The sequence below is a fragment of the Leptidea sinapis genome, chromosome 2 (genome assembly GCF_905404315.1).
Source record: "Leptidea sinapis chromosome 2, ilLepSina1.1, whole genome shotgun sequence".
Classification (NCBI taxonomy): domain Eukaryota; kingdom Metazoa; phylum Arthropoda; class Insecta; order Lepidoptera; family Pieridae; genus Leptidea; species Leptidea sinapis.
Window position 1 is genome coordinate 19,006,008 of NC_066266.1, and position 19,748 is coordinate 19,025,755.

General features: G+C 35.8%; 1 protein-coding gene across 1 annotated transcript; it reads left to right on the forward strand.

The window, feature by feature from the left end:
- The first annotated feature begins 5,136 nt into the window (after positions 1-5,136).
- LOC126973385 (zinc finger BED domain-containing protein 6-like) lies at positions 5,137-12,075 on the forward strand. The gene is made up of 3 exons (XM_050820635.1): positions 5,137-5,174; positions 11,108-11,744; positions 11,908-12,075. The coding sequence occupies exons 1-3, from the start codon at positions 5,137-5,139 to the stop codon at positions 12,073-12,075; spliced, it is 843 nt and encodes a 280-aa protein (XP_050676592.1).
- Positions 12,076-19,748: the final 7,673 nt, after the last annotated feature.

The following is a 19,748-nucleotide window of genomic DNA, read 5'->3' on the forward strand; positions in this document are numbered from 1 at the left end:
GATGACCGACCATCTTGATTGGATAGTTCGTAAAATATCTTCGAACTCCCAGCGGTCGGAGCAGCTTTCAAGGTCGACAGCCTCTATGGTACGGGATAGCGCCTTGAAGTTGCTCTTCTGCTTTCGCAGCATTTCTTCGACCCTACTGGAGTTGCCCTGGTTCGATAGCTTTGGTGCAGGGAAGCTAAAAGAGGGACCCTCCTGAGCGGGAGAGAAAATATCGCGCCTATCTGAGCCCTGCGATAATGGTGTAGCAGGTCTCAGTAATGGTTTGCTGGGATCGCTGGTTACGTAATTAGAAATCATATTCCTAACTTCCTGGTAAAAATCATTCGTCCGCTGGTAATGGTTTTCCGCGAAGTAGCGATGGTTAGGGTCTTCAAACTCAGCACAAAGCCTAGTATGGTTGGTCTGGAATTCACTCCAGTACGAGTCTAAAGCGTTGAGACGTTTTTCAATATAGGCGGGTGTCTTTCGTTCTGGCCCGTCCTTCTTGAAATTAACACACTGCGTGTTAATCGCGGACATAATCTGGTTTTGGGTGGTTAATAGAGCCTCCATGGTTACGGGTCAAAAGAGAGTGGTAAAGAGTGGTGAGTGATAAAAAGGAAAGATCTTACTTGAAGACTGGTACGTGGTGACCTGGTGTGTCCTCAGCAGTCTCCCCGTTGGTAGTCGCTGGTAGTATCGCCGATCTGGTGAACTGGTTACACTCCACACACAAGCACTTTGGTCAACACTAATTTGGTTCACTACACACGCGACGAATTTTGGTTAAAATGGTTAACTAATGGTACTGGTTAATAGAACGATGGATCACAATGTTTTTGTGTCCTCGAAATGGTTAAAAAATACACTGGTTAACAAAAGGCCGAAGGACCACAATGTCCTTGGAATGGTTAAAAAAAATTCTGGTCACTGGTTAACAAAAGGCCGAAGGACCACAATGTCCTTGGAATGGTTAAAAAAAATTCTGGTCACTGGTTAACAAAAGGCCGAAGGACCACAATGTCCTTGGAATGGTTAAAAAAAATTCTGGTCACTGGTTAACAAAAGGCCGAAGGACCACAATGTCCTTGGAATGGTTAAAAAAAATTCTGGTCACTGGTTAACAAAAGGCCGAAGGACCACAATGTACGGTGGTTTGGTTCCGTACAGAGTAAAACACAAGTTAGGCTCAAATGGTATATTGAAACCTTAACTTATGCTATATGGTAAAATGGTAAAATGTTGGTATGGTAATGAGCACGCGAATCGATCGGCGGCTTGTCGCGAACTGGTTACAATATTACTTAGGAAATAACGCGAGGCGACGTAAACGCTGATACGCGAAACGTGATGTACAGTCGACATGCTGTTGACCGTACATTGTCCATCATGAAGAAATACAACACTAAGAATTTGTCAGTTTATTGAAGCACAACTGCTAATATAGATATGAACCGTCTTTACATAAAACAACCGCTTTATAGCTTCCATACAATAGATGAAACAGAGTAGATACAACTTCTTTTAAAACACAAACAATATTAGGTATTGTAAAATAATTCCTAAATACAGCTCAATAAATGTTTTAGTGAATTTATATAACTTCAAATGATTTATATAATAGTTTGTTCATTTAATTTGAACAAACATTACGAAGTAAGAAGATGGCGCTGCAAGTTTCGAAATACAATTAAGAAAGACTTATTCATAAAATAATAAAGTTTGATACAGAATAACGATATTAATTCTAATACAAATTAATTTGAACATTTAAACATTCAATTAAGTATTTTAACAATAAATTAAACACCAAACATCTTCAAACAATTCAAACAAAACAGTGTCTATTAAATTAGTTAGACCTTAATAAATAACAGTTTTATGTTTACAAATAGCTATTTGTATATAAATCTTATATATTTCAGATGTATCTATAATAATATATGCATTTTAACGATAAACTAAAACATAAATATCAATAGTTGCTAACAATTGACGGTAGGTGGCGATTTGCGCCCATATATACCAACGATATTCCCTTCCCTAGTAATGGAGTTCAACTCTCTTCGCCGACGATACCGCTCTCTACGTCCAGTCCCAACAGATATCATCAGTTCTCTCCAAACTCCAACACTCAGTTAATGAGCTAGGTGACTGGTTTAGGAAATGGCGAATTGAGGTCAACCCGGATAAAAGCTCCGCAGTCCGTTTCGATATAAAGCGCAGTCGCTTCTGCCAGCATCGATTAGGCTCCCCAATCCCCTTCAAGTCCACAGCCAAGTACTTGGGTGTGAACCTCGACTCCCAACTCACCTTCAGGCCTCACGCCCGGAAGGTGACAGGAACCGCCCGCTTCTATCTGTACCGCCTAAACAGTATGTTAGGTAGGCACAATAAAATGTCTTTTAGAAACAAGCGAACACTCTGCAAGGTTTGCATTCGACCGGTTATGACTTACGCCGCTCCAGTTTTCGCTCATGCGAAACCCAACAGCATTGATAAACTCCAAACAGTCCAATCAATCTTCTGCCGTAAGGCTGTCAATGCTTAATGGTGCGTCAGGAACGCAGATCTTCACCGGGACTTAGAGCTTTCCACCATCCAACAACACTTAAAGTGCTTGTCTGAAACTTTCTTTCAGTCCGCAGACAGTCACCCCAATCCCCTGATTAAGGCATCCGGGGATAATCCGACGCAATTAGATTCACCTCTAGTTTGTGATCGTCCTTCTGATGTCACTAGTCCCAATTAGATAGCACCTTCTGTGCTATATCTCAGCGGATACTCCATAGGGAGTGCCGCTTGCGCCTCTCTCTCCCCAAGAGTAGGTCGCCTTCGATGTAGGCTTAGAGGGCACCTGCCCAAAGCCAACCTCAGGTGGTGTTTAGTGGGTAGGCCACCTAGGTTTTATATGAGTCCCACATAACTAACGCAGACTTAGGCTGCGTTGGTATGCATGAGCATTCACCACCTCCCTCCCGTCGTTACCTCGGAGGGTAGCCCTTACCCTTTTTTGGGCGCAAAAAAAAACTCATTTAATCGATTCATTCCTGTCTTGGCCCCCGCGCCGAGTAGTCGCCTACAAGCGCCTGTGCTCACACCGCTACGCTGCCAAGCACCCCAGTGCTAAGCTACGCAGGTCCGCTATGTGTGCTACGAGGTATCACTCCGTCAATTTCGACTGGTTACGTCGAATCTTTCCGGCCCGCAGATTGTTTGCTGGAATAGGGTGGGTATATGCATGAATTTTGAAAATATTTAAATTTGATTTTATACATACATCGGAACCTTCACCGGTTCCGTCGTCAATACCTCCCATCGTTCTTCTTTAGAAGCATTCCAAATGGTTCAGTCCAAAAAGAAGCCCCAGTCAAAGCGCATCGCGACCTCCAAGGAGAATTTGACCTCCTCTTCCGCCCCTAAATCACTAATGTCCCTCGACATTACTTTGCCCCCGGGCTCTGTCACCTCGTCCCTTAAATCGGCGACATGCTTCTCGCCCGTCCTCCCCGTAAACAGGCCTCCACCGCCTATCTTTATCTGAGAAAAGGCGAAGTGGACCTATATCGCCCAGCTCTGCACTGACAAAAAGGTGCAATACACCCGTGCTACCAACACGGGTGATCCATGTAGTCGTGCCGACTACGGAGGACTTCAGAGTCCTTACTCGCCTTCTTACCCACAAAAATCCAAATCTTTCGAATTACCGCGGATGCCCCCGTGCCCCAATGCTTAAAACGGCTAAGAAGCAGTCTTCCAAGTCTTAGCTCACCTCCGGCCACTACCTCAAAATTTCCAACTCAGGAACAGGACAACCAGGCCTTTACTCTCCAATGCAACTGATGTGTTTGAAGCGTTTAAGCAAAAAGCAATCATATATCGTGAACTTATAATTCTTGGAGACAATCAGCTCCGGCTCCAAGGACAGTACGGGACCTCAGTCATTTGCTCAATTGTGGAAACAAGCTATGGCCGACTCAATTAACACACGCATGCAAACAGAAACAGAATTTGATATATTCGGGAAAAATGTGGCTGCCCAGCTTATTAAAAATTTACCAATCCACAAAGCAATAGAAGGACAGATATTTATCCAAAATTATCTTTGTAATTTTCGGCTGCAACAAATGGGCACAGAATATCTAACTACGCATATAGTGCGTCACAAAATTCTATGTACCAGTCTTCACCATCACCGACTTAAACACAACCACCACGAGACTCTCCTTACGCACAACCACCACGAGACTCTTTACACACAACACCAAAATCATATACACCAGATACAAACTATAACATTGATAACATTTCTGCTGCTGACCAATCTCTCTACCTATTACAGAAAAACAATGAAAATACAAAAACATTGAACTCTGAAAACAGTGAATCTCAAACTGCAATTGTAGTAAGTAACACAGGATGCCATGAGAACCATAGTGGCTCATTATTGTAACTCATTTTTTTTACAATATTGAGTTTATGATTATTTACAGTTCAAATTGATCATTTTGATAGAACCAAAGTGGCCTAAAAGTGATACAACGAATATTCACTAGACGGCAGCATAATCACTGTTACGGATTTTAGTCTGTGATCTAAATTTGAGGTGCCATACTCGCCTAAGTAAGATGGCCTATCTTATTATGGTTTAAGCCCTTTAGAACTTCACTGTCATGATGACATTAGTTAGGCTACTTTTTGACAGTTTGTGAATGACAAACGTCATTATTTTCGCGCCCATGCGTGCTTGCTTGATCGTTCAGTAAATTACTATTAATTGTGAATAAGTGGCTATTTGACAATATGGAAAACGACCAACAAGAAAACAATGTGGATAACGAACTTCGAGGTATGTATTACAATAATCCATTGTATTGTTTTGCAATCAATATGACTTGTTATTTGTATAACAGACTATTAAGTCTTCTAAGAGTTTTCATTGTTTACAGAAATCTTCGGGTCTCAAGCAGAAGAAGATCCATTTCAAGACTGTGGTTCAGAATACCAGCCATCTGGACGTAATTCGACAGCATCTACTACTGATTTAATTGAGATTTTAGGTGACGAAAACCAATCCCCAAATAATGTAACTTCTGAAATTACTCCAGTTCAATGTAAACCTAGAAAAAGAGTGAGACAACCTAGCAAATGGAAGAAGAATGTGAGAAAGGAAAAGCGTTCAAGAGGTGAGAAATATATTAATGTCAAAGGTGTAATGTCAAAGTGCCACCAAAACTAATTATTCATTCGTGAGTGTAATTGCCAACATAAGGGTCATGAAAAGATTCTTCCTGCTCAGCAAATAATTCTGAAATCTTGCAGAAATCTTACCTTTTTTTTTAAATTAAAGTGGTGCCAAAAAAGACATGCACTGCTTCTGCTGAATCTAGGCGTTCAAATTCAAGGGTGTATCAAGTTCTTAAGGTGATAGCTTGTATGTTACTGTATGCAAAACATTTTTTAAAAAGCTATTTGGTGTCAGTTATGGCAGATTATCTAGAGTTTTAAAAGAGTTTATCTTTTGTAATTCCCACACCTCCCACAGATCAAAGAGGAAACCATGTGCCTTCAAATAAAACTCCAGAGAACAAAATACAAATTGTTAAAAACTTAATCAATAAATTTCCTACATATGAGTCACATTATACCCTACAAAAGAGCACAAACTGAATGTATTTAGCACCTGACTTGGGCTTGCCTAAACTGATTTCTTTATATAAGGAAGAAACTCCACCTTCTGAACAAGTATCAAATTTTATGTTTAGAAAAGTTTTTAATCAGCAATTCAACCTATCTTTTCATTCACCAAGAACTGATTCCTGTCAAAAATGTGATAATTTTAAAATAAAAATATAAGCTGAAGAATCATCTGTCAAAAAGGATGAACTTGATTCTCAAAGGAAACTACATCTATTAAAGGCTGAATTTGCAAGAAATAATTTTAAGACAGATAAGAATAGAGCTGCAGATGATTCTGATTTAATAGTTATAGTATTATTTACATAATAAGAGATGCTATCTGTCACGGAATGATCCAGGTACGAGGGGTGCACTGAAAGTATCGCGAATCAAGGAAGTGACACAACATTACTATTTAAAAATGTATTTATTGCTTTTCGAAGTATTCTCCGAGAAATTTGACATATTTTTCCATACGATGGAACCAATCATTGAAGCAACCATTCTATTCGGAAGTTGGGGTCTCCAAAATTCCCGTTTGGAGGCGTTCACAGCTTCTTCAGGTGATGAAAATCTCTGACCACGCAATTTATTCTTTATTTTAGGGAAAGTATAGAAACCATTAGGGCTTAGGTCGGGGCTGTACGGCGGATGGTCTAATAATTCTATGTTTTCTTGCTCTAAAAACTCTTTCGTTCTGTGCGCGGTGTGAGAACTCGCATTGTCGTGATGGACGATGATGCGGCGGTTGCAGTTCTCTTTACGGAGTTCAAAAACGACATGTGGCAAACAAATGCTAGCATACCTTTCTGCATTAACTGTTCTTTGTCCCTTAAGAGGAAAAGTCGCAACATGGCCGGTATTGGAGACAAACGTGGCCACCATTTTTTTTGCAACACTCCGTGAACGAACAATTTTTGTTGGCTTTAACTCATTTTCGAACACCCAAACTCGTGACTGGTTTTTTGTTTCGGGTTCGTACGCGTATATCCAGGATTCGTCACCTGATATGATGTTATATACAGCATTTGAGGATCCTGTGTGGAATCTTTCGAGAGTTCTGACGCACCAATGAACGCGAGCCGCTTTTTGCTCTTCACAGAGCAAATGCGGTATCCATCGGGAAAACAACCTTTTTTACACCTAATTGTTCATGCCAGATTATTTGTATTTGACTCAAGCTTGTTTGATTGATTACATTAATCAACTAGCACCTGAAACTGAACGAGTCATTGTGATTTCTGATGAATGTGGACATCAAAATCGTAACCGTATTCTTTCCAGTGCCTTGAGCGACTTTTCTCAAAGTACAAACATTGTAATCAAGCAGTTGTATTTAGAAAAGGGCCATACGATGATGGGGGTGGACAGTGTCCATTCAACTATTGAACAGTACATCAAACCTCCCATTTATGCGCCTAGTGATTACGTGTATCGAATGCAGCAAGCTCGACCAAAACACCCGTACGATGTTAAGTCAGTACATTACGAGTTCTTCCTTAATTATGAAGAACTCAAAACAAACTTCAAGTTAATACGTCCCGGCAAAAAAGGGAGATCCTGTCGTGGTAGATATAAGAGGACTTAAATGTTTGCCAGATGGGTCTGTGCATTATAAGTTGCGACATGATGATGAATGGACCATCTTACCACAGCGAAGGAAAGCTTACAGGAGCTAAAAGCTGTCATGGATAAGGATTATCATCCTTTTTATGATTCAATTCCATTTACTCCTGGCACATAATATTTAACTTACTACGTTTTTCAAAACTACTAAATTAAAAGATTTGCTACCGTATTTTTTAGTTTTATTTTTTTTCCTTATAAAAACTCCTATGTGACTACATTTTCAATTTCATTAATTTTGTGAATAGTTAAAAGATCTTATTTGCAAGAAGAAAACACAAAAAACGCAAACTATCTCCTATGTAACAAAATCTTGCAGCTAAAATCTCTTATGTGCAGCGGAATCGTTAAAAAAATACTTTTCAGGCTTTTCAAAACCTTTTTTACTATTAATTTTATCCACAAATATCCATTAACAGATGCCACATATATTTGCATTTAAAAAACTACAAACCTCCCTCCATTTTTTTCAGTAGCCAGTTTTTATCATTTTTCTCGGAAACTTAAAAAATTTCACATGAGAGTTTTTATCTTTGCAACGACGATTTAATGTATGACTAGTATTTTAATTTATATAATTTCTATTTAGATCAATGAATACAAATGTGAATTTTTTATTCGAAAGCAATGTTTACAGTAATGTAATAATAAACATATACCTATGTAATTTTAAAAAAATTTCAAAACTATTTTACTGATTTTGTATATTCATCATATTATTATCTCGATGTTGTGAGTCAATATTTTTTTAGCAAAAGCTATCAGCAACCTTTGATGTTTTATTTTATTTTGTTGTTAATTGGAAACATGTGTTTAGTGAATAATTATGCTGTATTTTTTTAGATTTCAAATGTCAGAAATGTATAACTTGCATGTTTAATTATGTTTTCTTTTGTTAGTAAGAAACATAAACAATTTTTATAAATGTATCGTTTCAATTAGGTATTGTGTAGTTAATCATATAGTTTTCTTTAACAAGTTTTGGTAATGAATCATTTAAAAGTTTCAAGAAGTACCCATCTGGAATTGTAACTTTAAATAATTAAATTCGTTTTTTTGTCACTAACTGAAAATTACTTGTAAATTAGTGTACGTTTTAACACCTATTTGAATTATTTCAGTAACTATGTTGAAGTATTTTCTTGATTTTATATCTAACGGAATGATACTATAAATTTAACAAATATGTATAAAAAATATATGTAGTAAATTTTTTTTTCTTTTTAGGGGAGAGGTGTAGTGTGTGTAACACCTTTATACACCTATACACACACTCATCTCTCCAACTAGTATATAAGTAGTTGCATAGCATAATAAAGGGGCTTATTATCGCAGTCAGACTATAATCATTTCAATACCCGAACCTCCAACATCGCATCTTCAAAAAGGAAGGTTATAGAAGAAAATAGGGTATTTAACGATGCATGGACAGATTTATACATTTTTATTAATTGCAATGGCAAACCGCTATGCTTATGTCAAAAAACCATTACCATACAAAAATAATATAACAATAAAAATAAAAAATCAAATCAAATCTTCAGGAAAGAACCAACAAAAAGTTTTAAGGTTCACGTTCAAAGTAACGAATCCAGTATATGTGCAAGTTTAAGGGTACCGGAGATACTTGCGAAGTCTGGCCGACCGTTTACCGACAGTGAACTAGTAAAACAATGTGCCTTAGTAATAGCTGAGGAGGTGTACCCAGATCAAAAAAAGAAATTTGCAAATATATCTGCAAGAACGTGTACCCGGCGAACTGAAGATTTGGGAGACAATTTATGTCAGCAACTCCGGGAAAAAGCACAACAATTTAAATGGTTCTCTATAGCTACCGATGAAAGTAACATATCAGATACTGCCCAGTTTTTAATATTTGTTCGCGGAATCGATAAGAACTTGACTATGAGAAGCAATTACAGTTATGTAGTTTGCAGGGAACGACTACGGGGGAAGATTTGTTTTGTAACTTAGAACAGGCGCTAGTATTAATGCAATTACCATGGGAAAAATCGGTAAGTGTAACAACTGACAGAGGCTGGAATTTGAGTGGACAAAATAAGGGTTTGGTAGGTAGAATTAAAACGAAACTGGCAGAGATAGGATGTGACATCCCATTATGTTTTTAGTGCATTATCCACCAAGAAGTGTTATGTTCCAAAGTTGTATCATGGAAAGAAGTAATGGACATCTTAGAATCGACTGTAAACTACATCAGAAAAAATGGGTTGACTCTAGCGATGGGCGTTTAATCAACGGACTAGGTGAATCGACCGTCGATTGACATTCGACGCTTCGACGGTAAACGGTTCTTCGATAAACTAGTTGAAATCGTAGACGCCTATATATATAGTCGAGAGTCGAGACGTTATTTCAACAAGCGCGACGAGACGAAACGATGTTTGTTTGAGTTAACATAGTCGTACACTTCGTTGCAGGGATCCAGAGATAGGTCAACGGGACGCGAAGGTCAATTGAATCTGAACTTTAAAGTCACGTGCACTGTATTCATATTTAAATAAACATTTAGGGTGAGTTAAACGCTTCTTAATATTATTCTTTTGATTGAAGGAAAAGGATAGCAATTACATATATTTACATGTATGAAAGCGACAGTTGCAAAGCTACTCAGCGCAAACGAAGTAAACTGATTTATTATTATTTCGATTTAGTTAGTTCGTGACGAATTTCGCTCAAGGTCAGAAGTTCTTTGCGTAAAATATTTTGTTTTGTTTAGGTAATTAAACATTAACTGTAAATATTATGTACCATAGTAGTTTTAGTAGGTAGTAAATGTGTGGTAAATGCGACTGTATTAATTAATTAATTATTAAACTTGGTCTATATAATACTTTTAATACTGCTAGAACAATGTCGGGACGGAGTGAACTGTGGTATCATTTTGAAAAAGACGCTGGTGGTACTGGGAAGGCCACGTGTAAGGAAAAGCTAACGTATAAGTGGACGACGGCTAATTTAAAAAGCCATTTAAAACGGAAGCATTTCTCCATATTTGCCTCCCTGTCGCCAGCGACTGGTACGAGAAGCAGCGAACAAGTTAATAATGCTGCAGTAGCGGGGACTGATGTTCAACTAGTGAATCCGACTCCCAGCATAGCAGGTCCAAGCACCAGCCAGAATGTCGCCGTTCCAGAAACAAGCGGAACTGGCAAGCGGCAAAGGGTAATGAATACCTATTTTGTAAATAAAAAAAATTAGCATAGAACAAAAAAGACAAATTAATTTAGATTTGTTAGATCTATGCACGGATAGTTTTCATCCTTTTTCAATAGTAGAAGAAAGAGCTTTTAAAAAATTCTGCCGTTGGATTCCCGGTTATCAATTACCCACTCGAAAAACATTGTCAAATTCAATCATGCAAGAGGCCTATTGCAAATTAGAAGAAACTGTAACAACTCGGCTGTTTACAGAAGTGCCTAGCACATGTCTGACCGCTAACATGTGGACCTCCATGAAAACCGAGAGCTTCATATCTTACTGGACACTACGTAACGACTGACCTGGAGTTAAAAACAGTATTACTAGGATGTTACCAATTCCTGGGACATCACACCGCTGAGAATATCGCAGCAGATTTAGAGGTACTTGTTGACAAATATGGTTTGAAAAGTAAAGTCAACTTCATGGTAACTGACAATGCCGCTAATATTGTCAAAGCGGTGAAGGATAGATTGGGATGGAGGCATTTCGGTTGCTATGCGCACACCTTGAATTTGGTAGTAGAAAATGCCCTTGAAGTAGTAAAGCTAAAAATCGAAAAAGTAAAGCGTATAGTTACTCATGTAAAAAAAAGCTTGCCATCTTCTGAAAGGCTAAAAAAAACAGAACAAGAGGAACTGCGACTAATCCAATGTGTCGAAACTCGTTGGAACTCGATTTATTATATGTTGAAACGATTTATTGACCTGGAAGAAGCAATTCGGTCTATTTTGGGTTTCGTGGATAGATCATTACCGACAATCACTTCAGAAGATTGGATTTTATATGCTCAGTTGTGTCAAATTCTGCGACCTTTTGAAGAGATAACGAGCTCCATGAGCGGTGATAAATACTTAACTGGTAGTTCTGTAATAGTAGTCACACGATGTCTGATCGAAGCATGCCAAAAACTTTTAGAGAGAACAGACTTATTACCAGAGGCGACTGACACCATTTTGCTACTGAAAACGGGTCTGAAAGAACGATTTAAGTCGATTGAGCAAAGTGGCACCTTTTCTCTTGCCACATTTATGGACCCACGTTTCAAAATGCAGGGATTTTCAGATCAAAATGAGGCGACAAAAACAAAAGAAAAAGTGCGCAAATTAGTTGCAGCACTTATTGCAGAGTCAGAAAATACTGCAGCGCTCACCACCGTCACCGATCATCCAGCTACTAGTAATATTAAGGATGCCTATAGTCCGTGGAATATTTTTGATAAAATTATTGCAGTAAATAACACTCCAGGAACACCGCTTTCAAGGGCTGTCAAGGAAGTGGACATGTATTTGTCAGATGAGCTGCTAGCAAGAAAGGACTCAAAAGGAAATTTTACATACCCCTTAGAGTGGTGGAAGAAACTCCAATACGTTTACCCTAATTTAAAAAAAGTAGCGTTGCAATATAGTGGCAACATCCGTTCCTTGCGAGCGGATGTTCACAAAAACTGGATCAATTTTGTCTGAAAGGCGAACGAGGCTGACCACGAGCAAAGTGGCACAGATTATGTTCCTAAATGTGAATAGTAATGAGGAGAGATTTAGAGAGTATTCAAAGAAATAAATATGTAAATAAGTGATTCAGACTTAAAATAAAAAAACATGTAAATATTGGATCTATATCAAAATTATGTAAATAAAATCAGTTGATCTTCTAAATACGCCTGAATACGAATTCATACATATTCAGCCAGTCCTAAGCCTGGAAAAGTATGAAGGGGAGATCATTCGTGTATAATTAAAAAAAAAAAAAAAACAAAAAATATTACGCCGAATAATTATGACTAAGTTCGTTATAGAACTATATCTAGTTTACTCGTCGACCCGGTTTATCGTTGACGCATCGCCTAAATAGACTGTTAGTTAATAAGTTCACAAAATCAACTAGTCGACGAATTCAACTGGTTTATCGACTAGTCGACGATCGACGATGAATAGTCTCGTTTAGTTTACGAAAAAATCGTCGACGACCCATCTCTAGTTGACTCATTGTCAATTCCAGCAGTTTCTGTCAGATACGGAAGTAGATCAACGAGGTGTTATTTAGTATTCTGAATTGAGATGGTTAAGTAGAGGTTGCAGTACTGAAAAGATTTTTTGATCTCAGAAAAGAAATCAACACTTTTATGAATGAAAAGGGAAAACCTGTTCGAGAGCTAACAGATACTCAATAGTTAATAGACCTTGGATTTTTGACAGACGTAAAGGCATTCCAAATCAAAAACAAACTCTTTATAAAACACATTGATGAAAAAACATTATTAGATCATTTTCCGAATTGTAAAAAGGCTGCTGAGGAAGCTGAAATTAATTTTCATTGGAAAAATGATAAAATGAGAGATATTTTGTTACAACTGCAAACTCAATTCAGCGACAGATTTGATGGTTCTGAGAAAGTTTCGAGCAAACTGAAGATATTTGCAAACCCTTTTTTGTGTGATATTGAAGATGTACCGAATGATTTACAAATGAACATGATTGATCTCCAATCAAATGCTGATGCTCTCAAAAGCTCTTTTTATGACATCAATGATCTTTTTAAATTTTATGGCAGCCTGCAATCTGATTTTAACGAATTGAAAAGGTTTGCTCAGCAGTTCATTACAGTTTTTGGTAGCACTTATTTATGCGAACAAACTTTTTCAATTGTCAATTATAGAAAAAATAATTAATATGCTTCTCGTCTCACAGATGGGCATTTGAAAGCCATTCTATAAATTGCAACTACAAATATGACTGCAAACATACAAGAAATAGCCTCCCAAATACAACCTCAGACATCACACTGAACTTTGTATTTGTTTCCAATTTAGTAGGTACTTTGTAGTTTTCATGATTTCAATGATTTATAGTGGTTATTTTTCTAGCTATAAAGCCCAACCGTAAAATCACAATGTAAGTAGGTATTATGTGTAGGAATTAAATTAAGTTTGTTTTAACAATTTTCAATAGCATTTTAATTTTTTTCTGTGGGAAGTTTATTTTGCCAACTTGTGGCCCTTGCCTGCCAAAAAGTTGCCGACCTCTGATCTTAATAAAATTTAGTTTTATTATCACCAAGAATGCTCGATCCCTATATAATTTAAGTTTGACATATAAAATCTTTTCCCAGAAATTATAGGTAGGTTTGGTTAAGTTTGAACATTAACACATGAGCCTGGCAACAAGCAGAATTTACAGAACAGATAAGAGAATCTAGATGAGATGAAAGATAACAGGTATTGGTATACCTGGTTTCCAGATTAGTTTTAGCTTGGTAGCCAAAACTAATCTGGAAACCAAATTCTTTACCAGAAACTTAAGGTAGGTTAGGTTATGTTTGAACATAACTACATTAAGTATATGAGCCCGGCCTCAGGCCATGAAACAACAAATATTTACAGTACTACTAGCTGCCCCGACAGACATTGTTCTGTAGATAGTAAAAAAACAACTGTTTTATATTTCAAAATATCAAAAATTATTTCGTAAATATGCTCCCTGTTGTTAGAATGAAATTGTTTCACAGCGGAACTGTCAAACCGCGTGTCACTAAATTCTCTCATAGAAAATATGTCCATACAAAACAAATATTGAAAATAAAAATATTTATGGGTCCCAAATTGAAATAAAAACTACCCTACCTCTCAAGTTGGACCAAACTGCACTCCATGAAGTAATCACCATTAAAATCCGTTAATTAGTTTAGGAGTCCATTGAGGACAAACATTGTGACATGAGATTTATATATATTAAGATTTCAGAACAGAATCTAGTAATGACATGTGGTAATAAACAGAATTTAAGTAATTAGGAAACTAATGAAATTGTGTCATTCAAATGTTATTTATTAATTTTTAAACATTTTGAGATTATAACATAAAAATCAAAATCTGAAACTAAATATTTCTTCACCATGGGAGTGCTAGAAAGGCTCATTTTTACTGCTCCAACACATATAAAAATCCAAATAAGGACTAACCCAAGAATATCATTGAAGACCTATAATCTCTCTAACATTCGAAATATAGAAACTAGTCTGTACAATACCTCTGCGACTGAAGCAGGAAAGATCAATCTACTCTAGACAAAGTCAATTTTGTTATTTGTGGGGCACAATCAATAATATTTTACTCAAAAGCCTTCCGTCCATCATGCGTCCATCCTACTGACACACGAAGAATAGTCAAACATTACCCAAACACTCCACTAATAATTAAGAATAATTCACCAATCTGTGATCACCAGGAAATTATCGGATTGTACAACCACCATAGGTTGTACATTCTGATAAACTTCAATCATTGAACAGTTCGACAAAAACAAGAGAAAACTCTTTGCCAATAACTGCCGTATCAATACATGGCGTTCCAGAATCCATACAAATCCGTCACTATACAGTAACAGTATACAGCAATTTCAATTATGATTTTCTTTATTTAGAGCAATACCAACGACGATCTAGAGTCTAGACCAACAGCTTTGACCAAAACAAACTATCATACAATATTTTAGATTATTCCAAAATTCAAAACAACAATCAACTGTCTCAAAAATCAACATAAACGCGTAAAGCCGTAAACCATACACCAAAGAGTATAATAATATATAGGGAAAAGAGAGTCCTCTCTACGCATTATGAGCTGTCTATTTGAAAACTAGCGCCATCTGAATATTGGCCCCGAAAATAACTATAATATAATATTAGCTCGAAATTATGAAATTCATTTTTAATGTTGTGACGCAATTAAATAACTAACTCTACTTTTTAATGTAGTTATTGCAATTTTTTACCATGTTGAAATTGCGCGTAGAGTTAGTTATTTAATTTTGCCACAACATAGAACATAAAGGATAGGATTTAGTAGTGTTGGTATGAGTAATTGAAGTTATTGGGTGAGAGAAATAGAAAGCAATGTTTGCATATTACTTTTTATTTTTATAATGTTTATGTTTATCATAATATTGTTGGGCTGTTTTCGTCTTCACCCAATATGTTAATTTTCCGGACAAAATTCGATTGATCGATCTGCACCACCTTTTAACCTTGCTTTGAAAGATTGTCCTTCTTTTCGCAAGCGCGATATTTCTGCTTGAAGATGCTTGATCTTTGTGCACTGTGGAGCCATTAGATCTGTGAAAGAATGTTTAATTTACAAATTGTATAGTATAATATATGTATTATATGGTATTAAATAAATGGACAATATGAAAAGGGATTCAGTTAAAGTCTATATATATATTTGTGAAATAAAGACCTTTCGAATTTCTTATTATGTTTAATTTCTTATGAGTGTTGTAATATTACATCAAAGCCCGCCATTGTCAGGTATGCTACTCCCTAACTTTGACTCACATACTACAAAATAAATGACGGGCCATTACAAGAATTTTGCTGATTTTTGTCCCCAGCTCCGGGACTATGAGGGAACTACTTTGCCCACCTAGACAAAAGATCATAAACTATGCCAAATTTCATACAAATTTATTCAGCACTTTTTGGATAAAAAAGCATAAAAACAATATTTTCAAAAGAAATCAAAATCTTTCCCATTTCACATACTATAATAATATTAATACCTTTTCCAGCTGTTCCTTTACGCTTGCTAATAAAACTATAATTATGTTCCAGCATCATGCACCTTGCTGGAGTAAATTGTTCAGATGCATCTGAAATTGGAAATAATACTTATGTAGTTTGTTGCCCACTTTGTCGGAGTGAATTTTAACTATACTTTTCAAATCATTTCAATCGTCAATTTCAATCAGACGATAATGGAGAAAAATAAAAATAAAACCAAAAATCAAATCATAATGAAGTAGCACTCAGAAAATGTAGAACCAGGGCAGCATTTCTTAAGATTCTAGAGCTCAAATTAAATCACAAGGTTGAAATAAGCTGTCAAACAAAACCATTATAGAAAAAAAGACATACCTACACTACTCACAAAATTTAAAATCATAAAATTTTGTTTTTATTTATGGTTTAGTTGTGTATAATAGATAGAAATATATAATATTATATAATCTTTTGGTATGTGTTCAAAACAAAATATAATCATTAATTTATATATTTATTATTATTCATAATAACATATTTAAAAAAAATATGTGAATTTTACCTGCAGCTACAGGTAGGAATGTTGTTGAAGTTGATGCTTTTTCTAAAATATTGTTGCTCACATATGGCTCTGTAAAAATTAAACATAATAATAGATTAATGATTATTTATTATTTGTATGCCACAGAGAAGCGGAGATTTTATTGTGATTTGTAAAATCTTATGTAAATGAAATGAAATTATGAAGACTATATTATATGAAAACATGACATTAAGTTCAAGATCAAATGTTGGATTTTCAATCAATAACATTTTATGGGCCCAAGATTTTAAAATTACACCCATGAAATACATCAAAATTTTGTATATGTATGTCCATAAATATCAATAATTTTAAGAAAAAACTTTCTGTAAGTGATATTATATCCTATTTCGAATAAAATATTCAGAAAGAATATAAAGGAAAACTCAATTGCTGATAAAAATCTGTCAAAATTTAGCCTAGAAATGTGCATTGACAATTTGATTTTGTTCTGCTTTTAATCCCATGTCTTTTATGTTTGAGTGACAGCTGACAAAGCTTTAATTTTGGGGCCATCTATCAGATGGCACTACAATTGTCCCACCCCTGCCATAGACTACCAGCTACCTTAGTACTTAAACTTACAGCGACATCTTAGCTAAACGACACAACAGATCAGCTTTGATACAGGAATCTTATATTTTTATATTTTATAGATTCAAGATTAATATTAATTATTTTAAGTCAAAGTCAACCATAAAATTTTATTACTATATTTTAACTCTTTGGTTACCAAAAATTAAAATCCACATTGGAACTTTTTTGGAACAAGCTTTAATATTTATCAGAATGAAGTGTCAAGCCGAAGGCTGCATAGGGGTAAGCCAAAGCCTGCATCGTCTATTCTCCACAATCCATATTGAGCAAGTCGTTTTACAAATTATAAATTCCATATTTGATTTTGATTATGGTTGTATCCACAATTATTGATACTTTGTCATTCAACTTAATGTTGGCCATCTCTTTTTTTATATGGCCACTTCCATCCACCACCTATTGACTTGACCATAGTCACAACTACTTTATATGGAGTTAAGGACAATATGACTGTCCCTGGTAACAAACATCCTTATCTCTTAATATTATTGTGGTTTTAGGCAGAATAGTAGCAAATTTCAGAGTGTTGCTGACTGATGTGGGTTTCACCTTCTGTTTTCAGTCTCATTTAATATTAAATTTTCTTGTTATTATATAAACTACATTTCCTATTTCTAAGACCATTGCCATATCATCAAATTAAGAAGACACATTTAAATTTGATCTATTTCTATTGCAATGTCACACTCATTTCCCTTATCCGGGCTCTGCCTAGATTTAAATTCTGTGTCCTTTGTTTTTGACTCAGATGGTGTTATTTGAATCATGTGTTCACCATCACTATCTTTTTTTTTTGTTGTCTGTTTTCAATTCTGTATTCTTTGCCTTATCTTCTACATTATTTATTTCCTCTGAAATGTTCTTGGTGTCTTTGTCTTGACTTTTGATCTTCTTCCTTTTTTTCGACACTTGAGGATGACCCCTTTTTCTAGGTTACTTAGACTCTTCAACAGAACTCAAATAAGATTCATAGTCTGTTTTGGATTCTTATTCTTGGCTTCAGCTTTATTATGTACAATTGCTCAACTTCCACCACTGACACACTCTTACCAACAATATCTGGCATTTGAAATTTTAACTATTATATATATTTTTTTATGACAATATGGGATGAGACAAGCAGTATGTTCAGCTGATGTAGTTATTTGAGCCATATCTGCAGGTACCAGGCTTTGGAACTATCTTTTTTCTAGGCATCATGTTTGTGGCTTATTATATGAGCTACAAATATGATAATGAGTATGTTATTCATATATTATATATGCTTAAATATATTTACTTTTTCAGGTGGATATGAGTACATAATATGTATTACACTTCTATGTCAAAGTATCCACATGAAATATGTTGTGGCTTATAATTTTAAATTACAGACTATGGGGTGGTAATCCAACTACGATGGATATAGTTGGTCTTTGTGAGTAACATAATCAATCGATTTGTATGTCATTCATTCGCCAGGTATTTTGTTTTGAATTCGAAAATTTATTTCCTGTACATCAACGTTTTTGCAGCCAATAAAACTCTTTCCCTCAACCATACATGTTCTTTGTAAATTTTTGCAATGTTTGGGAAAACCTTCTCGTTCAATGAGTTTGGTCTTAGTTTCAATAAAGTGACAAAAATTTGTAGGAAATATGATGTATCCAGATGAGTCAACAGGTATTTTGCCATTACTAGTATCAAGCGATTGTTTGCAAAAAACCTTCTCCAGATTGATTGTTCTGCAATTCGACTTGCATGTTGCTTTTTAATTTAAGCGTTTTAACGCCTTTCCATAAAATGAATGATTTTAAACATGCGTTAAGTTAGTCAGCTGGCGTTGATCATGGTATTACTGGGAGTGTTTCGCGAAAATCACCTGCCAATAAAATCATTACAATGATGATTAATGATTTTTTGTATACCATTGTGCACTCATCCCAAACTATTGCTCTGCTGCAACACTTTGGTTGGTGTTTCATTTATTTGCATATTCAATGACAACTTGAGTGCTGAACGAGCTGTTCGACCGCCATCCAACAACGTAGCTGCAATACCTGATGAAGCAAGTGCACGTGCGATACCATTTTGCGATCGAATCGTTGCCAAAATCAATGATATTAAAAACGTTTTCCCAGTCCCACCGCATCTAAGAAAAAAATCCTCCAGGTCCATCGTTCACTATTTTCATTAGCGTTTCGTAGGCATAATTTTGTTGCTTATTTAATAGGGAAACGTTTCTTGGAACAGTTTCTTTTAATGCCTCGGAATCGTATTGGTTTTCGCGTCTCAACTTTAAATTAAATGCGTCGTGCATTGGAAGATTGGGCGTTGTCATTTCTAATTGTTTTAATCCTTTGTTGGTAAGCATCAAGCACATATTTTTTATAAAAATTAATGCTTCATTGTTCATTTCTAAGTTAATTTGCAAATTTGCATTTGGTGTCATATCTTCGGCCATGTGATCTTTATATTTGTTTCATAAATCAATCGGTGTTAATGGGAAGCATTTAGACAAAATTATGGAAAATAATGT